This window comes from Cricetulus griseus, chromosome 6 (assembly GCF_003668045.3).
Source record: "Cricetulus griseus strain 17A/GY chromosome 6, alternate assembly CriGri-PICRH-1.0, whole genome shotgun sequence".
NCBI classification, from domain to species: Eukaryota; Metazoa; Chordata; class Mammalia; order Rodentia; family Cricetidae; genus Cricetulus; species Cricetulus griseus.
In genome coordinates this window covers 56,476,589-56,496,731 of record NC_048599.1, presented here as the reverse complement: position 1 = coordinate 56,496,731, position 20,143 = coordinate 56,476,589, and the positions used below count along the sequence as shown (strand labels likewise).

General features: G+C 40.2%; 1 protein-coding gene across 2 annotated transcripts in view; it reads left to right on the top strand.

Moving 5' to 3' along the window:
* The window catches only part of Golm2 (golgi membrane protein 2), a 66,891-nt gene extending 54,753 nt beyond the window's left edge, over window positions 1-12,138 (top strand). Inside the window, exons 9-10 of one of the 2 annotated variants that reach the window (XM_027422005.2) lie at window positions 1,748-1,915; window positions 9,758-12,138. In XM_027422005.2, the coding sequence (XP_027277806.1) occupies window positions 1,748-1,915; window positions 9,758-9,828 (239 nt within the window). In that variant the 3' untranslated portion in view covers window positions 9,829-12,138. The remainder of the gene's footprint in view (window positions 1-1,747; window positions 1,916-9,757) is intronic. The other variant, XM_027422006.2, reaches the window with a different exon arrangement.
* Window positions 12,139-20,143: the final 8,005 nt, after the last annotated feature.

Below are 20,143 nucleotides of genomic sequence, written 5' to 3'. Positions count from 1 at the left end.
TACATCCTTAGTAAATTAATCTCATTCCTATTTGGCAATTGCAACAATTTTCTTATTTTTTAAATGTGTGTCTACGCACACCTGTGCACCATGGTAAGGTATAGAGGTCATAGAGTAAATTGTGGTAGTTATTATTCTCCTTTCACCTTTGCTTTAAGTTCTGGGATTGAACTCAGGTAGTCAGACTTTGTAGATAGCACCTTTACCAGCTAAGTCATCTCTCTTGCCCTTTAATATTAATTTTAATGCTGATAAATTTAATGTTAATGTAGTTATGTGGAGGTTTTATTGCTTGCTTTGTTGTAGGTCTAGGAATTGAACATATAGCCTTACATATCCTAGACAAGTGATCCACCACTAAGCTTTACCCCCATCCTTCCCCGTTTGTGGATTAGATTTTAGTGTACCTGGATTGTTTACTTGTACACATTTTGGAATGTGTGTTTGTGTATCAGGAAGAGAGAGTCAGGCATGGCAGAAGGCCTCTTACCTGTTGAGCCATCTCACTGGCCCCAGTTTTGCTTTTAATGTCCAGGTATTGAACAGCTTTTTATGTGAGGTATTAAGTTTATTGCCTTTCTTGAATTTTCATTGTTAATGAAAGTATAATGATTTGATATAGACCAATTTCTTTAAGCTTCCATTGACATTTAAAAAAAAAAACCTGACCTAGGAAACTGCAAGGGATAAGCTAGGGTTTTTTTCAGGGCAAATACTAGTAAGGATCTGATTTGTTCTGTCTGCCATGTCTCCTTAGAAGCTCATGGCTATGGTGAGTCAGTATTACTGAAGGAATTTGAAGTAGTCTTCAGATGGTGTTAGTTTGTCTTACAATGCAGAGAGGATTTAGCTTGCACAGAACTCATTGATTGCTTTTTAAAAAGTCTTCAGATCATTCATGATATGCAGCAGTAAATGACTACAGATTTCAAGTATGTATTATATTCTTTCCCTAAAATGTCACTTTCTTTTCTTTTTAAGGGTTTTTGAGGCAGGGCTTCTCTATGCAACAGTCCTGGCTGTCCTGGAACTCAGTTTGTAGATCAGGCTGGCCTCAAACTCACCACCTGCCTCTGCCTCCTGAATGCTGGGATTAAAGCCGTACACCACTACTGCCCCGCTAAAATGTCACTTTCCACCAGTACTTACATTAATGAAATATAGTGGTACACGCCATTAGTAGGTCATTAGTAAAGGAATTCTAAACATGGCACCCTTTTCTTTAAGAAAACTTTCAAGTCACCAGCATTGGGGAGACCAGCCTGAGCTACACAGTAAGACTTTGTCTCAACAAAACAGCTTTAAATCTTATTTGGTAGGACTAGCTGTCCTGGAACTGGCTCTGTTGACCAGGTTGGCCTGGAACTCAGAGATCTGCCTGCTTCTGCCTCCCGAGTGTTGAGATTAAAGGCATGTGCCACCACCACCTGTTAAATCTTAACAGAAATACTAAGCACAGAAGAGAAATTGTTGACTAAATTTTATTTGGGGGTGCAAGCAGGGACAGAGTTGTTGCTCAGCCCACTATTCTCTTGAAGTATGATCGATAAACTGATTTTTTAAAAGGTATTTTTAGTCTTCATTCTTAATTGCTTTTGTCCTGTATACTCTTCATGAAATGTGTTCTTTTGTGACCAGTACCCTGAAAGTTTCTGGGTTTCCCTTGCCTGCTTTCTCATCTGTCTTCAGTACAGGTCCCTTCTTTTCTGCTCTTTACTCTTGAATTAATCCTCTACCTACTTCACAGGCCGATTCTTTGATGAAAATGAATCCCCTGTTGATCCGCAGCATGGCTCTAAACTGGCGGATTATAATGGGGATGATGGTAACGTAGGTGAGTATGAGGCAGACAAGCAGGCTGAGCTGGCTTACAATGAGGAAGAAGATGGTGATGGTGGAGAGGAAGACGTCCAAGGTGAGCCTGGCCTGGCTTCCATGCTGTGACCGTGAAACTCACCTTTTAGGTTTTTGTTGAATTTGTGTAGAATTTCCCCTACTTACAATCGTAGCAGTATCTTAATCTTAAGAGGTTCTATGTAATTTTTCAGTTTTGAGAACTATGTTATGATAGTAGAAGTTTATCTATGAGTAATTGGAAGGGTCTTTTCATTTTTAGTTTATATATATTATTGATGTAGTGACAATTTGAAATGCTGAGTCCTCAAAATTTTAGGATTAAATAGTTTGAAATGACTCTAGGCATTACTTAAGGAATTCCAGAAGAATATCTTTTTTTAAATTTCACTGGCGAACCTTACTATTCTAAATATATACAGATATTGCTCAGACAGCCTTTTTGTTAAAGCAAAGCCACAATGAAAATGGTCTCCATGAGGAACAGAAATCTACTCTGCCACTAGGACACAAGAAGGCGAAGTGTTAGAACTTTGTATTTAATGAGGGGTTTGTAAGATTTGTCTTCATGTTTGATACACAGATTCAACACATTTTTTCTTGTTAACCATTGCTTCTGAGCTTTTTAACTTGGTGAAAGTTCAGAATCTTTCCTGTGTGCATGCCTCAGACCACACTGCTATGCTGTAGTGGGGCTTTGGGCTTCTTTTCTGCCTGCTTGTGTTCGGTAGTATTTATGGAATAAATTAAAATTATGGAATTTTAAACTCTTTTCTATAAAAGTTACCTATGATCTTGGGTAGAAAATATAAGATTTTTTTTAATATAATGCATGAGTTTTCTGATGTAACCAGTTTTGATTTCTTATTTCTTTTTATAGTTATTAAAATTTTACTTAGGTTCGGGGCTGGCTCAGAAGTTGAGAGCCCTGGCTGCTCTTCCAGAGGTCCTGAGTTCAATTCCCAGCAACCACATGGTGGCTCACAACCATCTGTAATGAGATCTGGTCTGCAGGGATACATGCAGACAGAATACTGTATACATAATAAATAAATAAATATTTTAAAAAATTTTACTTAGGTTCAGGACAAGAATTATTTTCTTTAAACTTAGAAAATAATATAATTGCCCTCATACTATATAGTTAAGATAAAAAGGAAAACTAGTGATCTGACTTCCCAGGCATTATTTTGTGGTGCATTCTAGTTTGGGGATAAAATGTAGTTATCTGTGAAGGAGATTAATAGGTACTGGAGTTCTATGAGGACATCATCTCATTGCTTTATGATTTGATTGAGTTATATTTGTTTGCCATTACCTATAACACTTTATGCCTTTTCTCATGCATGTGTATCATATCACCGATTAAACTGTAAGCTCTTGAGGAACAGGAATTTTCATTTATTTTACTTTGCATTTTATTTGTGTTCTTTTTTGTGCCTGTTCTTCCATAGTATTTGCACTCAGGGCCCAAACAGTGCTATTAACTATTAATGTTATGCTTTTTCATTGGCTTCTGTTCTTATAACTGACTGGGTGAATGCTCTTTAACTTTGGTCACAGCTTGCTTGTTTGGACTTTCAGGAGTCTTTTTTCCCCCTTAAGGTTCTATATCATTTAATTAGATAAATTTAATATTTGCATCGGTTTTATGCAGTGATTTATCTTTGATGATTTCTCCCTTTCTTGAATTCTCCCCACACCCATTTCTCATTACTGTTATGTTTTTCCTGTCACAAAAAATAATAGTAAATTCATTGGTTCTAAGGAATGTAAGAGGCCTAAAGATTATTTTCAGTGAAGTAGGGAGGTGTTTTGTTTTTCCCCCTTAGGTTCTCTTGTAACCCAGGTTCACACTTGGTATATAGTTGAGACAACCTTGAACTCTTGATCTTCCTGCTCCGTCTCCCAAGTTCTGAATTACAAGCTTATGCCAGCACATCCAGTTTTATTTGGTGCTGGGGAAGAAACCCAGGGCCTCACAGGTCGTGAGTGAGCACTCTACCAACTAAGCCATATCCCCAGGTCTAATTTTTTACTTCATTATTTGCAAGTAAATTTTACTTGAGTTGAGAGTTGCTACTTAATGTTTATCTTATTTTTGTATCTATTAGTAATAGTGGAGACTCATCACAGAACAGAAATAAGCAGGAAATAAGCAGTCCCAGGAAAGGGAAATAAACTGGATAAACTGACTTTAACAGAAGTATTTAAAAGACCTAAAATAATTTCAGACATTTTTATAAACCATCCAAAGAGTGGGGAGGGAGACTTAGCCCCAACTTAACAAGTTGGATTCCAGGTGTAAGGTAAGAATTTGAAGAGTTGAAATCATTTTGTCACTGTGTCAATATAATTATAATGCTTTTACAGCCCAAGCAGGTCTTAAAATGGAGTAGTAGGGACTGGGAGGACAAAATCATATATTGGACTTAGAGTTAAAACAAAGTCTGTGTACTGCTTCTTAAATAACAGATATTCTGTGTAGTTTTCATTTAGAACTGGAATGTGGCCCACATTTCAGTGGAGTTGTTGTATATAACTTAATTACTATAGGAAAATACAATTACGATTTCAGAATGCCTGAGGCACATCTACCCCCAAACTCAGGAAAGAAAGTAATGTTTTTGCCACTTTTGGAACCTTAAGACCAGAGACAAAAACCAACCAACCAACCCTGAAGTGTGGCTGGGTATAGTGGCCCACACATGTAATCCTAGCACTTAGGAAGCTGAGACAGGATAACAGAGAGAGCTCTAGGCTATTCTGATCTACAGACTCATGCGTTTTCTTTTACTGTAAGAATTTTCCCCTATTTTATGTGTGGGGGTGTTTTGGCTACATGTGTGTCTGGTGCCAGAGGAAGACAGAAGTGGGTGTTGTGTCTGTCCGCTGGAACTGGAGTTACAGATGGTTGTGAGCCACTATGTAGGTGCAGGGAATCAAACTTGGATCCCCAAAGAGTAGCTGGTGCTCTTACTGCTGAGCTCTCCCTCCAGCACCAAGACCTTGAAAGAAAAAAAAGGGAAGGAAGGAGGACTTCAGAAGCATTACTAAGTTTCTCTAGGCACAGATTCTGCTCTGCTAATTGTGGAAGCAGTGTCTTGAGGTGTGGGGTGTGCAGGGTGAGACTCCAGCTGAAGGGCTAAGAGCCTGTTAAATAAACTCTGACTTGGATATCAAACAAGTCAGGATTGTGAAATGGTAGCTTTGGCCACTAGGAACCTAAAGCATTCCAGCCTTACTCTGTTCTCTGTTCGTACATACTGATACTGGAGTCAGCTGAATTACTGTTACTTCCAGTGTTTGCTTATAGAATTAATAAGGCCTTCTTTTCCTGTGTTGATAATAATGACTTATTTTTGTTTCAAATTCTTAGTGTTATCCTAAAGGAAATAATTTATTTTCATTAGTTTAAAATTTTGATTTTTTTTTTTCCTGAGACATTGTTTCTCTGTATAAGGAGATCTGCCTACTTCTGTCTCCCAAGTGCTGGGATTAAAGGCTTACACATCATTCATTGCCCGGCTACTGTATAAATTTGAAAAGAGTAACTGTGGAAACACTGTGTCTCTAATAGATAACAAATCTTTTAGTTCATTCTTTTTGTTCTGTATTTGTTTTTTGTTTTTGCTTTTTGAGACAGGATTTCTCTTTGTAGCCCCACTGTCCTGGAACTCAATCTGTAGACCAGACTAGCCTCAAGCTTAACTGAGATCCCCCTGTCTCTGCCTCCCAACTGCTGGGATTTCATTCTTTATTCTTATAAGAAGGTAGGAACTTGGGACTAGAGAGATGCTCAGCTGTTCTTCAGAGGACCTGGGTTCAATGCCCAGCATCCACATGGCAGCTCACAACCATCTGTAACTCCAATTCCAGGGGCTCCAACACCCTCTTCTGGCCTCCAGCCCATGTAGGTTGGGCACAAGCAAAACACTAACAAACATATAATTTTAAACTTTTTAAAGATTTGTCATTTTTAAGTGTGTGTGTGTGTGTGTGTCTGTCTGTCTGTCTGTCTGTCTGTCTGTGTGTGTGTGTGTGTGTCTATGTCTGTGTCTGTGTCATCAGATACCCTGGAATAGAGTTACAGATAATTGTGAGCCACCTCTTATGAGTGCTGAGAACTGAACTCAGGTCCTCTGAAAGAGCAGTAAGTGCCCTTAACTGCTGAGCCATTTTTCCAGCTCAAAAAAAGAAATTTGTAAATTTCCTTTACTCTTTAATCTCAAAGAAGTTCCCAGTTTACTTGTAAGTATAGATAAATATTAGGAGCTGTCTGCATCTGTAAGATTAGCTGAGTGTTTCAGAGCCTGCCTCCCAGCAATGAAAAGTCTCATAATTCCCACAACTATAAAGCAGAAATATATGTAGTTATCTAACAAAAGTTATGTAGACTACATGATTTGATAACAGTCAGCACTTAAAACAGAGCTCTTTATTCTTTTGCGGCACATTGTTCTATAAAGCACTGAGTGTTTGCTCAATGATTTTTTAAAATACTTTATTTAACTTTATTTTATGTGCATTGGTATAAGGATACCAGATCCCTTGGAACTGGAGTTACAGACAGGTGTGAGCTGCCATGTTGGTGCTAGGAATAGAACCCGGGTCCTCTGGAAGAGTAGCCACTACTCTTAACCACTGAGCCATCTCTCCAGCCCCACTCAATAATTTTTTTAAGTAAAAGAAAATCTAGAATTTTCTCTGTGGATTGCTTCCTTTGAAGGCCACACTGTGGGTGAGCTTGGACTTGTGGGACTCAGTGTCTTGGCAGCTCTTTAGTTGCTAGTCCTTTCTTACATTTACAGGGAGCTTTACACTGACATCACAAATAATGGCTATCTCTCTGGTTGTATTTCCTTGGTTGTTTCCTCATTGTTAGCTACATTCAGGTTCTGCTGCTTTCTGCAGAAACTAAACTCTCAGTCTGTATAGTTATCTATCATTAGTGTGTCAGTTGATGTATAGGTTTATAGCCAATGTAAAGAAGCCATTGATAGAAACTGGAATTCTAGGTAGAATAACTAGACTGAAAACAGACTGTAGTCTATAAATTCTATGAAATTTATATGAAAACAAACTATAAGCATCATATTGAAATTGTGCTAAAGTGGGACAGGGGCTATCTAGCTCAGTGGTAGAGTGCTTGTCCAGCATATGCAGCTCCTGAAATTAGTCCTTAGCTACACGCACATTCATGGACACACATGCACAAGTAAAGAACATAGACTTAGTTTGTCAAATTTCCCTTACATTTATAGAGGACTTGGCAAATGAAATTGCAGTTACATCATTTTATTCTGAGGTAGGACAGTTGTTCTTGTACTGACAAGGTACAGTGCAGGTCCAAAGAATAGGAACTAGATTGTGTTTAAGTATTTGAACCAGAAGCAAATTTCAGTGCTTTCTATTCTTAGAACCTTTGCTTTTATCTCATTTTCTCTTCGTATTTATTCATATAAAAATTTAGAAAAGTAACATTTTTCCTACAGTAACTTCTGTGTTGAATTTCTCAGAATGTTCCATTGCTCCATAGTGATTGTCTTCATTTAATTACTAATGTCTTGAAAGATGTGTTCATAGGCATGGATTGAGGCCTCATTACTCAGGTTCTCCAGAGAGCATTCTAGAAAAGTCCCCCTTTTAAAACCAAAGATAGTTTTTTTGTTTTTGTTTTTTGTTTTCTTTTTGAAGTGCGGGTTTTGTTTTTGCTTTTTATAAGAAAGTGGTTGTCATTATTACAACACATAAATGTGGATATAGTTAACTTCAGCCTTTACAAATGTTATAATAGATCTGGGGTATATTTTACTTTAGAGATATGTGATCATCAAGCTAGGCCTGGTGGCACAGGCCTCTAATCCCAACTATTTTGTAGGCTGAGAACAGGGGATCCCAAGTTCAAGACCAGCCTAGCAACTTTTAGTGAGATGCTATCTCCAGAATAAAAAGTCAAAGCAATCTAGGGACATGACTCAGTGAGCAATATGGTCAGAGCCCTGGGTCCATCTTTAGCACCATAAAACAGATGAAAAGCAAACGAGCCAACAAATAGAAACAGGCTGAGGGTGTAGTTTGGTGGTAGAGCACTTGACAAGTATGCAGACAATTTGGAGTTCAGTCCACAGCACTCCCCTAAAAAACAAAAACATGATCATTTTTAAGGATATGGCACAAAATGGTTGCCTGCAATTCTATGATTTTAACTGGAAAGTTGTTGAAAGAAAAAAGAAAGTTGGCTTTTTTTTTTTTTTTTTTTGTCATTTTTTAAAAGACCTAAATTGCACATGGAAGGTTAAAACAGGAGGATTATGAGTTCAAGGACAACCTGAGCTACATAGTGATATTGTCTGAAAAACAAACTATTACAGGACAGTTTAGATCTGGGAAGAGTTGGGGTGTGGGGAGTGGGAGTTAATATGATCAGAACATATGTATGAAATTCTTAGAAAAAATAATAAAAAAATTACTTCAAGATTCAGAGATGGTTCCTAATTTATATTGATCCAGCATATGATTTTTCAGCTTTCCAATAGTACACACAAAAGCATACCCTGCTCTTCATTTTCAGTATGGTAGTCAATAAAGTGTGGGAGACACTAAAACATAAATAAAAAAAAAAAAATGAGGCATTGAACAAAGAAAGCCAGCTCCTCAGGCTCTAATTCCTTTCTTTTTTTTTTTTAATTTTGGAGTTTTTTTTTTTTTTTTTTTTTGTGTGTGTGTGTGTGTGTGTGTGTGTGTGTGTGTGTGTGTGTATGTGTGCTAGTTTGTTTCTCAAGACAAGGTTTCTCCGTGTAGCCTTGGCTCCCCTGGTACTCACTCTGTAGACCAGGCTGTCCTTGATTCACAGAGATCCACCTGCCTTTGCTTTCCCAGTGCTGGGACTAAAGAGGTGTGCCACCATCTCCTAGCTCTTCCTTTCATTCTTATTTTAACATGATTTTACTTATTTTGAACATTTATATTTTTAAAACTCTTTTAAAGAGATTGTTGTTGAGAGATAAACTCAAAGTACAGAAATGACAGCTGACAGATAAGCAGACTATAGCCAGAGAAGGCATACAGCAAAAGGTACTCATTAGTCACTTAATACAGCTGCTCCAAAAGGCTGTGAGGGTCTAACATTAGTGTGGGTGTAGTTTTTGTTTGTTTGTTTTTTAAGAAAGTTAAGTTTTGGTTAGTGTGCTGCATTTAGAAAGTCAAGAGAAAGCTATTTGTAGAGATCTTAACTGGCATGTTCTATGCTGGTACTAGGGAGAGCTTATATTCTCCTATTTTCCCATTTTTTTCATGACCACTATAGATTACCTTTATAATTTGAAAAGATGATGGTCGCTTTTTGAGAGTATCTCCTTCAGCTTAGGCTGCCCTTGAACTGGCTCTGGAGCTAGGAATGACCTGAAACTGTGACCTCACAGGCACATGCAAACCCCTATGATCAGCTAAGACGCCGGTTTTTAAATAACATGTGCACAGCACTAGCTCTTTGGTTCTGGGGATTACTAACATTTTGTTAGCTCTTATCTGTGCGACATTTTTCTGTCCCCTTAATACCTGTCAGAGATGGTTCTTGTTCTATTTTTAGATTGGGGATGGTTGTTGTTCTTTTGATTCTTTGAGATGGGGTCTCATGTAGCCCAGATGGACCTTAAGCTCTCTGTGTACTCCAGTTCTTGAACTCCTGATCCTTCTGCCTCCGGTTCCTCCCTAGTGCTGGGATTACAAGGGAGCCACCAGGCCTTACAAAGTAGTGATAGACTTTTCACTCTTCAACCATGCAGCTAAGAAACAGTACAGCTAAGATTGCCATTAAGCCGAAAAACTGGAGACTGTTTGAAGCTGGCTGTCTGTGGCAGCTTTGGAGCCCTATTCTTGATACATATTATTTTGTTTGCAGATGATGAAGAACGAGAGCTTCAGATGGATCCTGCAGACTATGGCAAACAGCGCTTCAATGATGTCCTTTAAGTCTAAGGGATGCTCAAAACCCAAAGTGCTGTGCATCGAATCATCTCTACTTGTCAATTTTGACTTCTGTTGTAAAGATCAATTGTATCAGTTGTAAAGATACATTGAGATAGATTTAAGGAGATTTTAATGAAGGAATGTACTAGTGTACATATGTGAACTTTTTCATATTGTATTATCAAAGCAAATACTTTTTTTGGTTACAACACAGCTGAGCCAAAAACAGTTAATCTTTGCATTTAAAGCAAACTAATGTAAATTTCACATTTTATTGAACCTAATTTTTTTTTCACAAAAAGACAAACAGGAACAAATGTTTGTACAGGTTATATGTTGCACATTGTGTAACAGCAATGAGAAGTTAGTTATTCAGCTGAAAAGTCTAGACACTAATACATTTTTATTACTCCCCCCATAGGTATTCTCTACCACCCCTTGATTAACACTCTTTAAAGAGTTATGTTAGAATAGTTACACACACAGAAAGTGGGGAACGGGATGCCAAGCCATGGGCAATGTGTGTACAGAATGACCTCCCTGCTCCTTTTATTTAACTTGAGTGCTGATGAGATAGGCCTGAGGCCCGATGAAAGCCCAGGTCATCATAACAATATTTATAAGTTATTCCTTACTTAGTTCTTGAAGTGGCAGAATGCATGGTTGACAATGAATTTTTATTTTTTTCAAGTAATACCAGTACTGTTTAACTGTAGTCAGCACTGGCTAAAATTCTTTATATTTTCGGATCTCAGTATGGTGAATGTATTCACCATTCACATATCAGATCCTGAGAGTGACTAAGTCCACTTTGAAATGAGTCTGCAATCAGTACAGCAAAGCTTTTCTGGTAGTTTTAATGATTGTATTTGATTAGACTTTTCCAGAACTACTAAGTAAGGGATTTTAACAGGTTTTTATTAATAAACAGATGAATAGAAGTACCGTGAAGTCTACAACTGTTTTATTGAAATAGCTGAAAACTTTGTAATAAAAATGAACATTTGTAATTAATGTTAGTTAAGAACCCTCCAAGCTCATTTGCTAGACTTACAGAATTATTTTTAGTGCGTTGTGTCTTTTGCCATTATTCCATTAGAATGTATAAGCTAGCTAATCCTTGTATTTTTGGTTTCAAGCACTTTTAATTTGTGTGTGTGTATGTGTGTGTTCCCTAAAAATAAAAGGTTTTGATCATAAGGGGGGAAATGTAAGGCTGTAAACCCTGTTTTTTGGAAAGGCTGTTATTAATTGCACATAAACATGAAATGGAAAGTGACATAGCTCAGTGGTAGTGTGAGGCCTAGGTTTGGTTTCCAACACTGAAAAATAAATCATTATACATGAAAAGTCCCCACACTAAGGCTCTATTCAAAATACTAACCTATAGAAGAAATGATTGTTCACTTACTGAGATACTGAAGTTCCTATACTTCAGTCCAAAGTTATTTAATGGCCAGGAAAAGATGAAGTAATTTATTAAAATTTGTTTTTCTACTGTATCAGGTCATCCAGTGTTGAGGAGGCAGAGACAAATGGATCCCTAGGGCTCACTGGCCAGCCATCCTGGCCTAATTATCAAGTTCCAGGTCCCAGTAAGGGACAGCGCCTGAGGAACACACACACACACACACACACACACACACACACACACACACACACACACACACACACACACACACACACACACGTTGACCTCTGGCCTCCATATATATGCACCTACGCCTGCATACATGTAACTGCTTGTGCACACACTCTCACGTGTACCAAGAAACCAAACAGTTCATACTTTTGTTGTCGGTGAAGTCAGGCCTACAGTCAAAAAGTGACAATTTACATTAAAATGTAGGGGGGGTGATCCACATCCACAGGGGTGAGCAAGGGGAGCTGAATCTATAGTGCTTAGTGGTACTTCATGCTGTACAGAACCATAAGGTCTCCTGCCAACTCCATTGTCATAAAAACGGTCTCTTGGTGGTGTGCTAGCTATGCTTACTCGCAAAAAACTTCATTTAGCAGCCTAGACATTTTATAAACTGGGGAATCTTGGACCAATTGATAATACTTTTGACTGTATTAACATTGTAGTGCTATAAAGTACTATGTGATCTCTTTACATTGTGACATTCTATACAGTCTGTATTAGACATGTGGTTTTGTTTTGTTTACAGTGTTTTACTTCTGCCTTAAGAACTAGGGTTGTTTGTTTTGGTTTCTTTTAATGTATTTTCCATGAATTAAGTGTTATTTTGACAGGAACGCTGCTTTTAAAAATCTTACTGGGTTCTAATAAATTAAAAGTTAAACTTGTTTCACAGTTTTGATTTTGGTACATATATATAAAATTACATGAATATAAACATTTGCATCTTGACACTGTAATATGAATAAATGTTAGCATTTATTTTAGGTTAAACTGAAGTACATGAGCAGGGTTGTTTCCTGTAGGTCCAGCTTATTTGGCAAAGGTAGAAAGTCTTTTGTGGGCTGGAGAGATGGCTCAGAGGTTAAGAGCACTGACTGCTTTTCCAGAGGTCCTGAGTTCAATTCCCAGCAACCACATGGTGGCTCACAACCATCTGTAATGAGCCCTTTTCTGGCCTGCAGGGATACATGTGGGGAGAACACTATATACATAATAAATATTTAAAAAGGAAAAAAAAATCTTTTGTATCCTTAGCATCAGTTCTAAGTAATAAGTGAGTAAGATAGACAAGTTTTGTTGGAGAGCTTACCTTCAAATGGAAGCAGTCAGCACCCAAATGAATCAGACAACATGGGATAAAATGGAGAAACAGGAAAGGGAGGGCTTTACCTGGGGAGGACGGTTAAATAACACTAAGTATACATCAGACAGACACTGGACCTGGATTGGGCTTTTGAAACCTCAATACCGCCCCCAGTGACACACCTCCTCCAACAAGTGTCCACACCTCTTAATAGTTCCACTGCCTAGTGACCAAGCATTCAGATCTTCAAATCTATGAGCCTGTGGGGGCCATCCACCACATAGATGTATGTACAGAGAGAGAGACGGACAGACACAGAGATTGTCTTGGGGCAATAATGTTTCTTGAAACAGCCATGTACTATCTAACAAAACTTCTAATACCATTCATGAAAAACCTCTCTCAAGTTGTTGGGTAACGTAATTCCAAGAGACACAAAACAATATAGGCTCTTGGTGTTGCCCCGGCTGTCTCATTGCTGAAGACTCGATACACCTCAGGTAGAACTTGGAGTAATGGAACTGATCTGGGAATGTCTTCCCTGAGGAGTGGCTCTCATAGTGTCAGTGCTATTCAGGCTGCCAACGAAGAGCAGCACTGGGTATTCCTACCCAGCTGTAAGGTATATGAACCACAATTACTGTGCAATATACCTACTATGGTAAGATAACTTAAAGGTCTGCTGAACAGGAGAGAAATCATGCCTGGTACTATAAACCTAGGCAGCTACCTGTGGCTGCAGAGGTTGTCGACTTAAGAGAAGAACCTACTGTCAACACTTTCCTGACCAGTATAATTCCTAATTGTACTCCAAATACAGATGAGTATAGGTCTCACCCCTCAAAAAAACCAAACCAAGCCAAAGGGGAAAAAACAAAATCAAACAAACTTGTTTTTTGCACCCGGAGACCATTACAGAAAGCCACAGCTAGTCAAAATGCAGAGTACAAGCAGGGCAGTGGTGACACAGGCCTTTAACTCCAGCACTCTGGAGGCAGACCAATCTCTTGAGTTCCAGCCAGCCTGGTTTACAGAACAAGTTCCAGGACAGGCTCCAAAGCTACACAGAGAAATGCTATCTCAAAAAACAGAAAGGGGGGCGGGGCGGAGAGAACAACTGACCATGAGGTACTCAGCCACAACTGAGACATCCACAACACAACTCTTACATTTGAGGGTCGAGAAATAGTTCTGAAGAGGGAACAGAAAGATTGTAGAGCCAGAGGACCAGGATGTCTGCTGTAAGACTGTAGCTATGACAGGGGAACTACACCCATGAAATATCTACCACATGGTTGCCTAAAAAGGACCTGAACAACTGATAACCCAGTATAGATGGGAGCAATCTCATGGGACACGACCCCTAAAGAACTATAAGCAGTTAACTGCTATATTTGTATGTTTATTCGTTTATATGTATATTTAACAACAATCGTTAAAGAGGAGGCCCTGTGAATTTAGGATAGCATGGGGATTACATTGGAGAGGTGGAAGGGAAGAATGATGTAATTATACTTTACATTTTTAAAAGTAAAGATAATTTCTTAGTATTTGTTTATGGAGAGAGAGTTTCTCTGTGTAACCCGGCTGTCCTGGAACTCTGTTAGACCACGCTGGCCTCGAACTCACAGAGATCCGACTGCCTATGCCTGGGATTAAAGGTGTACAGCACCACCGAATGACTTTTAAAAAAATGTAATTAAAAAAAACATTAAAAGTCGCTGGGCGGTAGTGGTGCATGCCTTTAATCCCAGCATGCACTCGGGAGGCAGAGGCAGGCGGATCTCTGTGAGCTTGAGGGTAGCCTGGTCTATAGAGTGAGTGCCATGACAGGCTCCAAAGCTATACATGAAAACCCTGTCTCAAAAAACAAAAACAAAAAATTAACTGTCTAGTAAGACAGCCTGGTGAAAAACATAAACAACTTTTTAAAAAGGTTTATTTGTTATGTATACAGTGTTCTGTCTGCATGTATCCCTGCAGGCCAGAAGAGGGCACCAGATCTCATTACAGATGGTTGCTGGGAATTGAACTCAGGACCTCTGGAAGAGCAGCCAGTGCTCTTAACCTCTGAGCCACCTCTCCAGCCCCCTAAACAAATTTATTTAATATGGAAGCCAAGGGGGATCAAATATCCTTGGTTCTGCACTACTGACCCGAGCTTTGAAGACTCAAGTCCAAAGGCAGGAGGCATGCATAATTAGGTAGTCTTGGTCAAACTGTTGCCTGGCCCTATGTTGTCTCAGTTCTAGTATTTGGAGGCTCTGGAGTGAGTCTCACCACCTGTGGGGGCAGTTTGGGTCTTACTGTGAGGTGTTCCTCTTGTTTAGGGGCCAGGCTCACCACAGAGTCATGTGCAGATCACTCTCCCTGGCAGGTTTGGGGCAGTGGGGCCTCTGGGAGCCATTTCAGAGGTCTAGAAAAGAATATTCTTAAAGGTGGCTGTGGTAACCTGTTGCTTATATTGTTGGAAACTCTTTAAAATACTTTTGTCTTAGTGTCTTGGACCTTGCAGAAGAGGAAGGATTACCTTCACTAGCTGCAAACCCCTTTAGTGATAAGCGCCTCTAGATGTAGAGTGAAGGAGAAATCCAACTCAGTTTAAGACAGCAAGAAGGATAGTGGTGGCGCACACCTTTAATCCCAGCACTCGGGAGGCAGAGGCAGGCAGATCTCTGTGAGTTCGAGACCAGCCTGGTCTACAAGACCAGGACAGCCTCCAAAGCCACAGAGAAACCCTGTCTTGAAACCACCCTACCACCAAAAGACAGAGACAGAGACAGAAACAGGATAAAAACAGAGATGCCAAGCTTTATCCTGCTTTTAGTTTACCCTGTTTCTGCTTGGCATTGCAGAGTCAACTGAGTGGATGATTCTTAGCAAAAAGAAGCTACCAAGCTCTTACTACAGTATTAATACATTTCCATCTCCAACTCCAGCTTTTTTGTCTCTACATCACCTGTGAATCATCAGCATCCATGTCTAATTAGGCCACATCTAGCCAATCCAGCTCCTGTCTATTGTTACTTTTCCAGTTCCTTCAGACTCCTCTCTTAATGTTTCAAGTGAAAATTGAGCCAACTAAGGAAAGGGAAGAAATTTAGTGATCTATGTAAGTGTCTTAGTGTTATTTTTGCTGTAATAAGACATCACAACCAAAAGCATACTGTGTAGCAAAGAGTTCATTTGGTTTACCTATCCACTTCATCAATGGTGGAAGTCCCGGCAGGAACTCAAACAGGCCAGGAATGTGGAAGCTAATGAAATGGCCATGGAGGGCTGCTGCTTAATGGCTTGCTCAACCTGCTGTCTTATAGAAGCCAGGACCACCTGTCTAGGGTTGTCCCCATGGTGGGCTGGGCCCTCTCTGACGAATCACTAATTAAGAAAATATCCTACAGCACCCACATAAGCCAAGTTCATACCAGGCAGTGGTGGAGCATGCTCTGGGAGGCAGAGGCAGTGGATCACTGAGTTCGAGACCAGTCGGGTCTACTGAGTGAGCTCCAGCACATTCAGGGATATACAAGAAACCCTGGCTCAGAAAAAAAAAAGAAAGAAAAAAGAAAAAAAAATGCCCTACAGCTGAATCTTATGGAGGCAACGTTTTCTCAATGGAGGTTTCCTCCTTTCCAATAACTCTAGCTTGTGTCAAGTTGGCATAAAACTAGTGAGCACAGTAAGAAAACTATATGAAAGACAGGAGTCTACTGGACTTAAAGATAAGTAACTCAAACAAGAGCTTGAATGTAGCCAGGGTTTTGTTCCAGCAATTCCCATTTCTTCTTTGCCTGGCACATTTATTCTCAGGCCGGTCTTCCCTTTATCAATTGAAAGTATAGGTTCTAGAAAGTCAAATTCTCCTGTTTTTTGCTACTTGGGCAAATCTAGATCTCTTCCCTTAGCAATAGGAGGGAAGAGTCTTTTGTGTTTGTCTCTCCTGCACAGCTAGAAATTATAAAAGTGGACATGCTGGGCAGCTGTTTCCAGGCAGCCCATGACTCAGTCTTTTTGGCTTTTTGTTTTGAGACAGTGTCACCTGTCCTGGTGTGGCACACAATGGGAGGAAGCAGGAAGATCAAAAGATAGTTCTTATACTAGAGCCCAAGCTGAGCTGGCCTGAAACTCACTATGTAGCCCAAGATCACACCAAACTCATGGCAGTTCCCCTGCCTCAGGCTTCTCAATGCTGGATTTACAAACAGGAGACTGGTAAAGGCAACCATTTTTAAGAGAAAGGGAAACTGGCTGAGCCCCACAATCACCCAGCTCCCTGTGCTGTGAAAAGGTTGGTGTCAGCAAAACACAATGGCTCTGAGCTGAGAACACTGAGACCATTCATTGTAAGGGACAGCTCATACCACTGGAATCCGTTGGGTGGGCTATCAGGGGAGAGGGAGCTGTTGAGAGATAGAACCCTAGAAATCCACAATCTCATATAGGACTGAGAGCTGAGCTGTACAAAGATCAGATTGAGACTGCCTGATATTTGGTAGAGCCTGCCTAGCCTTATGTGAGGCTCTGGATTTGACCCACAGCACTGCAAGAAGAAAAAGAGGGAGGTGCCTGATATGGTGACTCATGCTTTTAATCCCAGTACCTCAGGAGGCAGAGGCAGGTGGATCTGTGTGAGTTCGAGGCCAGCCTGTTCTACAGAGTGAGTTCCAGGACAGCCAGGGCTGTTACACAGAGAAACCCTGTCTCCAAAAACCAAAAAAAAAAAAAAAAAAAAAAAAAAAAAAAAAAAAATGAGAAGGAGAAAGGGAGGGAAGGGGGAAAGGAAGGAAGGCTATCTGTCCTTGGCAGCTAACAATATGTCCTTTTTGGAGGATCTAGTCTAGACCTGCCCTGTTCAGATATAACCAGACATCAAGTCTCTGATAATATTGTCAGAGAAAACACTAGTGAGATTAAATCCTGCCAAGTTAGGATTTGAAAATCTCTTGGAACTTTCTGTAGCTAAGAATGGGATTGGGAGGGGCAGCTTGTTTGGTAGTGTGTGTCTACAATGCATGAGGTCCTGGAATCTATCCTCTGTACTGCGTAAACCAGGCATGACCCTAACACTTGGGAGGTGGAGGTAGAAAAAATCAGAAATTCAAGATTATTCTCAGCTACATAGAGTGTTCAAAGCCAGCAAAATCAAGGAACTAAACCCCAGGGAGATGGCTCAGTAAAGTACTTGCTGCACAAGTTTGGAGCCACAGCATCCACATAGAAAGCCAAATTCATGCTGGAGAGTGGTGGCGCACGCCTTTAATCCCCGTACTTGGGAGGCAGAGGCAGGCAGATCTGTGAGTTTGAGGCCAGCCTGGTCTACTGAGTGAGTTCCAGGACAACCAGGACTACACAGAGAAACCCTGTCTTGAAAAAACAACAACAGCAAAAACCCAAACAACAAAAAAGCCAAGTTCGGGAGCAGAGATGACTCAGTGGTTAAGAGCACTTGTTGCTATTGCAGAGAACCACATGATGGTTCACATAATTCCAGATCCAATGTCCTCTTCTGAGCTCTGCAGACACCAGGCATGTGCACAGTGCACAGACACAAGTGCAGGCTAACTGGAAAGCTACTAAAACAAGAATCAACACTTTTCAAAGATTGGAACAGAATCTGAATCTCTGTATATCCACACTTCCGGGGTTCAATTAAAAAATGACAGGTCTAGGAAAGGAGGTTCTGAGGTGGCTCAGTGTTCAGAGCTCAAAACTGCCTGAAACTCCAGCTCCAAGGAATCTGATACCCTCTTTTGAACTCTGCAGTCACCTGTGCTGACACACATGTCCCCACAGTGACACACACAGACACATCATTTAAAACCAATGAAGAGAAATCTTTAAGAAGTGATTAGCTATATAAACAAAATATAATCTTTGTTTGTTTGTTTGTTTTTGTTTTTAGAGGCAGGGTTTCTCTATCGCTTTGAGGAGCCTGTCCTGGAACTCACACTGTAGACCAGACTTGCCTCAAACTCACAGAGATCCACTTGCCAGGCTTGGCTACATATAGTGAACTAAAAGCCTGTCAGGGATACAGGAGACCCTATCTCAAAAAAGCAAAGTAAGCCAGGGTCTTATAGGGTTTCTATTGCTGCACTGAAACACCATGACCAAATAGCAAGTTGGAAGAAAAGGGCTTATTTGGCTTACACTTCCATATTGCTGTTTATTATTGAAGGAAACAAGAGCAGGAACTTAAATTGATCAGGATCCTGGATCATGCATCAGCTGTGAAGGATGCTGCTTACTGCCTTGCTCCTCCTGCTTTCTTACAGAACCCAGGACCATCTACCCTGGGATAGCACCACCCACCCTCCCCCATTGATCACTAGTTGAGAAAATGCCTTCCAGCTGGATCTCATGGAGGCATTTCCTCAACTGAGGCTCCTTCCTCTCTGATGACTCCAGAATGAGTCAAGCTAATACTAAACCAGCCAGTACAACCAGGCATGGTGGGCTTTATCCCAGAACTTAGGAAGCAAAGCTAGGAGGATCTCTGTAAGTTTGAGCCCATTCTGTCCACATAGCAAGACATTTTGCTGTATATAATCAAAATAGTAATTTGGAGACAAAATCACATAGGCTGTCACTGAATTCAGGCTGTCACTGAATTCCCTATGTACCTGAATTCTGATCCTTCTACCTCCATCCCCAAGTGTTGGGGTTAAAGATGTGTCCTACCATACAGAGGTAGAGATTTAGCCTTAAGCTCTAGATCACGTTTATTAGTCGGGGTTCTCTAGCAAAACAGATAGGATGGGGAAAGTGTATAAATAATTTAATGTATAACACATTAATAAATGGATTAAATCACTTTACATTTTTAACAAGTAGCAGTAGTTGGATCACACCTGAAGGGTTGAGAACACAGGAATTGCTTGGTCCTTGAGGCTGGTTGTGCCTGCATTTGGAGCTGCCCCATTGTGGCTCCCTCACACTAGAGAGGCTGACAACCTGCTAGTTGGTTGGTCAAGGCTGTGTGTCTCAGCAGTTCCAACCTGGCATGGAAAGCCTGAAAGGCTCCTGGAGAACCACTGTCAATGATGGAAGCCTACAAGTGCTGGTTCTCATATCAGCAAAAAAAATCAGCAGTGACAACAGGATAAATCAACTCAGCAGCAAGAGAAAGACCAGTGAGCAAAAAAGGTGTAACTTCCTTGCCCTTTAAAAAACAAAACAAAACAAACAAAAAACCCCACAAGCCTGGGCTGCCCTCAGTAGCCCACACTTGGAGTAGGTCTTCCCACATCAATTGATGCTATCAGGACAGTTCTTCAGTTCTAATTGGTGATGAGTTGATATTAAAACCAACTATCCCTGGATGCTGCCAAGCCCTGGTACCTCCCTAGCCTTTTAAACCATCTCAAATCTTCAAGTCATTTCTAGGCTGCTTACAGTCCTTGATACACTGTGAATGCTGTGTAAATTGTTATTGTATTGTATTGTCTAGGGGACAATAACAAAAAATGGTAGCATATACAGCATAGGCTTTCTTAAATAGTAGGGTTAATCCACTGGATATGGAACAGGTAGTATATTGAAGTTTGAAGTCCAGCTGGATTGCACATGGGGTAGAAGAAAACCCGTCT